General features: G+C 45.0%; 2 protein-coding genes across 3 annotated transcripts in view; one reads left to right on the top strand and one right to left on the bottom strand.

The window, feature by feature from the left end:
• On the bottom strand, positions 1–3,504 carry LOC108120163 (aminopeptidase N). 2 transcript variants are annotated; one of them, XM_017233701.3, is made up of 6 exons: positions 2,834–3,504; positions 2,500–2,779; positions 2,049–2,447; positions 1,262–1,990; positions 595–1,205; positions 1–539 (listed from the first exon to the last, which is right to left on the bottom strand). In XM_017233701.3, exons 1-6 carry the CDS (start codon positions 3,487–3,489, stop codon positions 287–289), a joined length of 2,928 nt encoding a protein of 975 aa, XP_017089190.2. In that variant the 5' UTR covers positions 3,490–3,504; the 3' UTR covers positions 1–286. The 2 variants fall into 2 exon arrangements, with proteins under 2 accessions (XP_017089190.2, XP_070137967.1); XM_070281866.1 differs by having other exon boundaries at positions 595–1,175.
• A 163-nt stretch (positions 3,505–3,667) lies between these two features.
• Positions 3,668–9,296, top strand: part of X11Lbeta — an 85,695-nt gene continuing 80,066 nt past the window's right edge. The window contains exons 1-2 of the mRNA XM_070281894.1: positions 3,668–4,088; positions 7,833–8,272. The gene's annotated coding sequence lies outside the window, so the exon portion shown is untranslated. The remainder of the gene's footprint in view (positions 4,089–7,832; positions 8,273–9,296) is intronic.

Here is a 9,296-nt window from a genome sequence, read left to right as displayed (position 1 = left end):
TTTTTATAATAATTTAAAAAAAATAAAAATTTATTCAAATAAAAAAATAAAATAAAATAAGAAAGAAAAATCAGAAATGATGTTGACCCGAGGCAGTCGAGGCAGCAACTGACACATTTTCTGAGGCCCAGGAGGGTTTTCTGGATTCGAGAAAGTCAAGGCTACCTCGATGGGTTGTTCTGTTGAATAAAATTGTATTGGTAACATTCTAATGTGACCAGGCTACTGGTTAATGTAGACGCTTCCAATGTAAACGCTAGAAGGAAAAAACACTTTGCTGCCTCATTCAAGTACATTGTGGCTCCATGGACCCGGTCAGATTACAAACAGCACTAACTACACTTATATAGTTATTCTTGTGCCAGGCTATGTTGTCATTTCCGAGTTCCAGGAGACGTCGCGATGTATGCTCGATTCCCACCAAGTCATTCAAATCATTTCTCATGAACTCTCCAATCGAATCCAACTCAGACTGAGTGGTTATCTTCTCGACAAGGGCGGAAACAAGAGCTGCTATTTGATCTGTAAAGAACGAATAGCTGAAAGAAATATTTATTAATGAAATATATAGAAGTCCCGGCTACAGGTCCTTACAATTTTTTGATGTTGGAAATGTTTTTGATCAAATAGTTCTTGGCCAGTTGGTAGCCCACGGGGTTGCGCACCACGGCACTAAAGATCCTCAGGACGTCGACCTTGGCCAAGTTGGCCCCGCCAAAGGCCCACATGAGCATTTTCTCAAGTGCCCAGGTATCGCGGCTACATGATAATGCCTCCAGGATCATGGTACGCTCGCCGGACATCTCGGAGCTCTTGAACAGCTTCCGGAGCTCTATCCAGTCGGCCTCGGTGCCCAGTCGAATCGCCGTACAGTAGATTGTCCGACGTTGATCCACCGGAATGTTATTTTGGGTCACGTTCATTTGGCTAAAGTCCCTGAGGGCCAGACTCTCGCAGGATGCCAAGTTGGTTTCACAAGCCAGACGGAGAACAATGGTCTTCAGGGTGTGTTGGGTAGTACTGGTGGTGTTGGAGTCATTGGTTGTATTGGAACTACCAGTGCTGTCAGTGGAAGTGGAATTGGAATTTCCGGTGGAATTATTGCTGGGACCACTGCCATCTGCAGCAGTTCTGTTGTTCTTAGAGGCTTCGGATGACGGGAACAATTCGTTGAACTTTGGTTCCAGGACACCACGCAGAAAGTTCTGTCAAATAAGCGTTCTTCGAGCTATGACACCTATTCGAAAGACGGCTTACCCACCTTAAAGACAAAGATTATCGGAGTGGTCTGCAGTTGACGGAACAGCCACTCCAGATTCCTCGCTACCGCATTCCAAACAATAGACTCGTTCTCTCTCGGCAGGTATCGGAGAAAGGAAAAGGCCAGATAATAACCAACAACACCGGCACCGGCCAGATTGAGGACGTCGTCCAGTAACTGGGCCCGACTAAACCGATCTATCTGGGTGGCATTCTCGCCCATCAGAGCCTCGTTCAGAAGCTGCCAGTTGCGTTCGTCGTAGTTGATGCGACAGAGTGCGCCCAGTCGTAGATTGAAGACGACCCAATCGTTGGGCTCCGCCACGTCGATAAGCGTTAATGGACTCTCGGGACTTACGTGACTGCAGGTTAACCAATCGGTGGGCAGGGTGTGGGCCCAACTGTTCCGGGCGGCGGTGGTGAACGTCAATGGGATATACCAGCAATGTTGGCGGTTGGTGGGCTTCTGGCCGGTGGCACTGCCCCTCGGATTGCACAGGAACCGCTTCTGATAAATGGTTACTTCGCGCTTATCATAGTTCCGTCTCACATGCAGCAGGGGATAGCCCGGTTGCAAGGTCCACGACTCCATTAGCGGGCCCACACGAATGTCCTGGCGCAAGCTCAAGGCGCGCTCGGACTCCTCTTGGAAATATATCCACAAGAGTGTCTGGTTCGAGCTCTCCTTGAGTGAGCTCTTCATAAAACCTCGCAGCGAGTTCGTAAAAACCTGTCAGGATACGAAGGACATAAATGTGACCCACAAAGGGAAACCCAACTGAACCCACCTCTGTGCCCACCAAAAAGTGCAGCATCCTAAACAGCAGTGAGCCCTTCTGATAGGCCTGCAACTCATAATCCATAGGTCCTGCGCCGCGGGCGAAGCTAACTGGCTGGGCACTGGCCCGTGAGTCTTCGTCCAGGACTGCGAACGTCTTGGTCGCCAGTTCCGTCTCATGATGGCGCCACGTGGGCTCCACTTGGTCCACAGCGAACCCGGCCAAATAGCCGGACAGGCCTTCGCCCAACCAGAAGTTTCCGGCATCGACCAGATTGGCAAACCAATGGTGGGAGAACTTCCTGGCCAAATGGGCCGCCACGTCCTGCTTCGAGGGGGCCGTTGCGTGCTTCTCACTGTACAAGAACACGCTCTCCGGATGGGCGACGAATCCAGCGTAGTCTAGGGTCTAAAAAAACAATATCATAAGTATCAACCCTCATCGACGGACCTATTCTCACATGAAGGCCTACGTCTGGCAGGACCAGCTGATCCAGCTTGGCCATGGGATACGGCAACTTGAATAGATCCACGAAATAGTCTATTAACTTAGTAGACAGACTAATAGCATAGGCAGAGTGTTCAGCTTTGGCTGGCCGGAACCAGAACTTCATCAAGGGATCGGAACGAGCCTCGGGAGAGTCCTGCACCTTAAACTGGTTGATGGAAAAGGACAACTGCTGTACGGTCATGCTGGGTGTCTCTTGGAAGCTCGTCCACACATAATTGTCGTCTTCGTGTCTGCAATGAAAAGTCCTTGAGAACTTTGAGTTACTTTACAAGAATTCGCCCAACTCAGCGGTTCTTAGAATAGGCATATTGCTGACGGCCTGCATCTCCCGGCTATGGGCCAGATGGAGGGTGAACGGTGTCCGGTAACTGGCATCAAAGCAGGGAAAGACACTGCTGGCCATATTGGGCGACAGCTGGGTGACCGTCACCCATTGTCGCTTGTTGTTGTCGACGTACTGCTCCGTGAAGTAGCCTCGATTCGTGCTGGACATCTGGCCACTAAACTCCACAGTGAGTTCGTACTCCTCGCCTAGCCATAGACGGCTGTTGAAGTCGATGCCGAACGTATGCTGATGGACTTCCTTCCAAAGAGACTTTACTGTCACCCTCCTTGCGGTCGTCCTGCGGATCAACCAAACTTTTGGGCCAATTTTCAATCCATTGACTCCCAACACAATGGTCCGTGATTCGATCCACACACGCAATCGAATTGTGACTTCACCCCTAAATATGCCCTTTGGGTTTTTCAAATCCACGACAGTGAGCAGACTGAGGTTGTAGTGCAAAGGTCGTATATCCTGCACTATTTTCTTGTGGGGTCTGACCTCGACTTGGGGATATACAGGAGAACTATTGGTTGGTGGAGTGGCTGATCCGCAAGAAGTAACCAGCAGAAGGTGTAGGCTCGATGCCACCAAGTTCCACCTCGTCGTCGTCATTATTATTTGTATGAGCGGTCACGGTCGCCATGCAAGCGGTTTCGACACACCTGAGTGCTTGATTAGGCCGTGATGAAATCGTTTAGGAATGTGCACTGGGAGATAATCAGCTGTACTTTTCAGGAAGATCGGGAATATATATATAAAAAGCTGTTACAAAGTTTTCCAGCTTGAGTCTCTTTCCAGCTTTCATGCTTTCAAGCTCCAAGCTTGTGTCTGAACTTGAAGATCAAGTTTGGCGAGAGCTTGGAGAGCTTAGGATGTCCTTAAGGACACATAAAGCATAGCGCGTGGCTCCATCTGTCGGATGCAAGGCGAGGCAACCAATCAGCTGAGCCGCAGAATAAAGGGGGTGGCTCTGGAGCGCCTGCGCAAGGGTGGTTCTCCCCCGCTCTGACTTTCTCTCACAGCCTACCTACCTACTCTCTCGGCAACTGTTATGCTCTCTGTGGCGAGGTTAACACGTTGCAAATGTCAAAGGCATGACTTCAGAGCCAGGTTCTCGGGGAATCGGGTTTCCCCCGATTTTTGAATTCTTAGTTTCAGTGCGTTCTCTGCCATTAGAGCACTTTGCAGCGTGAGGCAAGCGCCCCCTAACGGTACTCAAATAGTTACGATAAATACAATCTAAAAAAAAACAAAAAAAAACCATCGCAAATAAATATATAGATACGATCATAAACAAATCTCAAATCCCCATATACACAAATCAGTAATATTATAGATCAATCAATAAAAACGTGAATATAATAAGAGTGGAGCGCATCATTTTTTTTATTGGCGAATTTTATTCGATAATTGAAGACAGAAATTGAATTTCGACCCATAACGTCGGCGGCCTATAAACGCGCGCGTGTTCGCCAGAACTTCTCAATGTGTGTGTGTGTTTTGAGTGTGTGTGTGCGTGGTGTGTAATGTGTATGAGTGTGGCTGAGAGAGTACTTATTATATAAAGTGTTAGCCTGATTAGCTATTGACAGTGGCCAGCTTAACGAATTTCCTGTCCGATTTCCTCTGGCCAGGCGAGCAGTTTTAATTTGTTAATTAATTAAGTCCTGCCGCACTTAAGTATGCTACAATATTTAACAATCACGCACACAACCACGCACTGTGTAGCAACATGTCTTTGACAATCACACTTTTCGCGTAAAGAGTGCGAGTGCGAGTGAGAGGCAGATAGAGAGAGAGAAGGGAAAGTGCAAGAGGAAGACCAGATGAGACAAAGAGAGAGAGAGAGAAAGAGAGAGCACACAATTTATAAATTTTTATTGTTATTCCGAATTCCCGCCCCATCACACACTTTGTCAGACACTATTTCGCTCTTTTGCCCTTCGAAATGTCAAAATATTGCAGACAAAAGTCTGCTCAGCACAACATTGCCAGCCTGAAACAAAAATTTCCTGCCGGATTAGTCACATGTTTAGGCCCCGAAAGCTTTTCGAGAAAAATAAATATATTTTAAAGATGTTCTTTATATTTTATAACAATTAAACAACAAATTTGTATAGTTTTTGGTTTAAAATATTCACTAAAGAAATTATTAAATATTTTTGAAAAACAATAAAATTGCGAAAGTTTTAAAACAAAATAAAATTCAAACTGACCGCCACTTGTCGCACTCTCTTCTCATGCGTCACTCTCTCTCTCTCCCTTTCTGGTGATTACTGTTATTCTCATTCTCTGGCTCTCATTTACTTTCTCCCTTGCAAGGATTGTGAGAGAAAGCGGTTGTCTCACATAGCAGTTAACAGGAAAGCTGTTAGCCTTTGCAGCTTAACACTAGGTTGGATCCTTCCAGAAATTGGTACCTCCTCAGGGATTTCTTTTAAAATATACATTTAAAAATATAAGCCCAATATAATTGAATAACTTTGTTTCTAATTTTAAAAGAGCTCTTGAAATCAAAGCACTTTGCCTGCAAAGGGTTAACGTTAATGGCCGCATTAACAGTAGCATAGACCACTGTTAAGTTAACAGCGCAGCCCTACTTCCGGTCGCTACTGGCATCCCTTTCGCACTACGCTCAGTAGCTCCTTGGACGCGTTCTCGCCAAGTCCTGTGTGATTTTTGGAAGTTTCGGTTTCGGTTTCAGATTTCCGATTCAGTTCTTATTCGAACGCGCTACCGACGAGTCACGGGTCCGCAAAGCGTACGCAGGGAGTTCCCCCCCAAAAAAGTCCTAGTCCCCAGTCCCAGGACAACACATATTTTTTTCCAGTGTCAGTGCTTAAAGTGTGCGTGCCTGTGCGAGAGTGTGTGTGTGTGTATGAGTTTGTATGTCCGTTTGAGGAACAGTAGCGCAAGGATAATAACAAACACACACCTAACAAATAAAATAAATAAAAATTAAGAAATAAAATGTAAATAGAAAATGGAAAATATTTAATAAATAGAAACAGAAACGAAATTGGAACACTGTGATCGTTTTTTGCTCAAACTTTTGATCTCCGAATGTCCTTAACCGTTAACTGATTCAACGTTATCTGAGCGTGTGTGTGATTGTGCTTTTGTATTTCTATTTATTTTTATTTTATTTTTTATTTATTTTTTTATTTTTTGTTGTTGTTTTATTTGTTTTTGTTGTTATTCGTTTGCCTTGGCAAGTGGTATTGCTCTCTCGCTCTGAGTCAGCAGCGCCTGTCAAGCGGAGGGTTGATTTTTTGTTCCGGACCCTCCCTGCCGTCCCTTACCTTCGCCTCCACCCCACTGCCACGGAGCACCCCCCTCCCCCCTGGCTGGCTCCGGCCACGTTGCCTTCGAAAAACTTCACTTCAACCACTTGCCGTCCGTCGACGTCATCGCAGCCATACAACAAACCACCGAGACACCACCCCCCAACACCAGGCGCCCCAAGCGCCCCCCACCACTTCCACTTCCTGGTGTCATTGGCACTCTTTTACCATTATTCAGTTTTGCTTTCAAAGTTGTACGTTGTTCGTAGTAAACTAAATAAAAAAAAGACGATTTGGAGTGAAAAATAATAAACTAGCGCCTATTTTTTAGTTGCCACAAACATAAAGCTATAAAAACTAAAAGAAAAGTAAGAACTTATAGTGAACTGAGAATTTCGAACGGCTGATAAACGTTGCACCACCCACCACCGCCCCACGCTCACCGCTCGCTCGCTCGCTCGCCCGCTAGCCGCTAGTTCTCCAGCTAGTTCACCGCTAATGCCACCGCCCACCACCACCACCACTACTACTACTACTACTACTACTACTACTGATACCAATAAGAACAATATAAACAATTGCTACTTGTACTACTACCATAACCACTACCAGTCACCACCTTCACCATTATCACCACCACCACTACAACTACAACTACAACTACAATAAATACTAAAAGCTACTAGTAACTGTTATTATCACAACCACCAATAAGCCAGCAATCAAAAAAGCAAGAAAGGCAGAGCCCAGATTACCAATTACCAGATTCCGTGTCCAATTGTCCAAAATGTCGTCAGTCGAAATGAAATGTGAGCTGCACACCAAATGTTTAATAGATGTTTCGTTTTCGACCTAACCTATAGAATATACTATACCATGCATATATAGCATCTAGTGTAGCTCTAGCTCTCCCGATGAATCTAAAGTCGTTTTCTTCCCCTCCCCGAGTTTGTCTTGCCGTGTTTGCCACTTTAGATCTAGAACTCTCTTGAAAAACCACTAAGTAAACCACACTCCATAGAACATATACTACAACTAGTACTCTTCTCTCTCTCTCTCTCTTTCTGCCTTATATGCTCTATCTCTTACGTATACTCTCCGTCTTACTCTGTCTGTCTTTCTTGTTCTGTCTAGTTAACATGCCTTGAACTTTACTCACTCCGTTAACCTCCTCTCCCCGCCAAAAAAATTTATGAAAAACATCAACTTTCCCACTCAAAAGTTTTCAAAAAAAAACAAGAAAAAGGAAGCGGAAAACCGCCTGAGAAAAGCATAAAGTTCTCAAGATGGTTCCTGGTTCTTGAAAGAGAAAAGCTCCCACTGATTGGCTGGAAAACATCCTACAAATCCCTCTACAAAATGTTTCTTAAATGTAAATAAGATCCCGCCCTCACTACACTCAAAAAAAACAAACCAACTCTTATGCTTGCTTTTTTTCTATAGAGCTCCTTAATAATGCATGCTTCCCGATGAGATTCTATCGAAACTATCGATTATTATCGTTTGTGAATGCCACATACCCAACACGCACACACTCTGAGAATCGAATGTGATCGGTGGATCAGCCATTGGAGAAAACACACTCAGTACTTTAACCCGTTAGTCCAGTAAACAGTTACATAATTTCCGTTTCCGTTTCCGTTCACGTTTCACGTTCCACGTTTCTCATAGTTGCCCAGTTCGTTTAATGCGTTCGTTTTCTTCGTTCCATCGTTCGTTCGTTCGTTCGTTCTGTTTTGAAACAATTTTCGAAGCTAAACAGAACAACTGACAAAAGAAACAACAAACCAGACAACAACAACAGCTACAAACTAATTAACTTTTGAATTAAATCTCAAAAACCTTAACCCAAAATCTAAACAAATGTCTATATGTATGCCATTATATATATAGATATGTCTATATAGTCATCCAAAGCCTAAAGTGTTTCTAACCATCAATTCTTACTGTAAAAATTCTCTCCTAAAACTAAAACTAAAACTAAAATAAAACAAAACACAATTTACACAAAAAAAAAATACAACAATTTTAAAACCAAAATAATCGAATCGAACCCGCAGGCACTGTGAAATATTCCATTGACCATCAGGCATATGAGCTTGTGGCTAAAGGTAAGCTATATAATTCCATAAACAGGATCTAGTTCTTTATAATATCCCCCATAAAGGCCCTCAAAGTCCTCGGGAAGTTCTCTCTAAATTATTATCTCCGGTCCCTTCCTGGTTCCGCATTGATTTGTCGCCGGCTCCTTCCGCTCCGACCCAACCCCTTTCTCGCCTCCCCCCCATCCAACTATTCATTTTCAATTATCCTGTTAAATTAATGCCTTGTACTTCCACCCCGCCCCTCACCCCTAACACGTCCTGCCATATCCTTTGTCTGCCGATGATTCAGCTATCTGTGAAAAGTTTGCTCGTGTGTGTGTGTGTTTTTCTTTTTTTTTCCCCGTTGTTGTTTCTATTGTTGGTGGCGACAATTTCAACGGCAGACGGCGGTTTGGCTCTAAAATATTGGTTATTAGCATAGCCCTGGGTGGGGGTGAGGGCTCTGGGGCTAGTGGGGTCTGGTCGGGAAGCTGACAAAGCAGGCAACGCTTTTTGTTGCCTACTTTTTGGGGTCAGGGACTTGTTTTGTGAGGCTAGCAAATTGCCAGACAGGCTCTGGCTCTGGCTCTCTCTCTGGTATAGATAGAGAGCCCGCTTATACATCTATTTATCCGCAACCCACAAGTTCGCGTCACTCCCCGTCCCGTCCCGTCCCGATCCTTCATCTGCATCTTTTGTACTTTGTATGAATCATAGCCGAATGCATTGGCCAATGGGGCTGACAGTGCACAAAGAAGAGCCTGGCGGTGAGATAAGTGGGTAGAATCGGCAGCCCCATCTCCAAACTCCCAGCTTCCATCCTGCTGGCTGTCGCTGTCGCTGTCGTCATCGTCATAGTCATCATCCTCATCCTCATCGTCGTCATCGTTGCCCACGTCCTTCGTCACTGGCTTTTGTTCGATCTGTGCCCGGTTCAGCGAGAGCTAATTTAGCGTTAATCGAAGTGTATTTACTCTAGTCCCCCTCCTAGTCCCCATTCTGATTGCATTAACTTGATGGCTGCTCACTAATTACTCCTCAATCCTTTTCG

This window comes from Drosophila bipectinata, chromosome XL (assembly GCF_030179905.1).
Source record: "Drosophila bipectinata strain 14024-0381.07 chromosome XL, DbipHiC1v2, whole genome shotgun sequence".
Taxonomy (NCBI): domain Eukaryota; kingdom Metazoa; phylum Arthropoda; class Insecta; order Diptera; family Drosophilidae; genus Drosophila; species Drosophila bipectinata.
The sequence above is the reverse complement of the archived record's forward strand: the minus strand, read 5'-3'. Positions and strand labels throughout refer to the sequence as shown.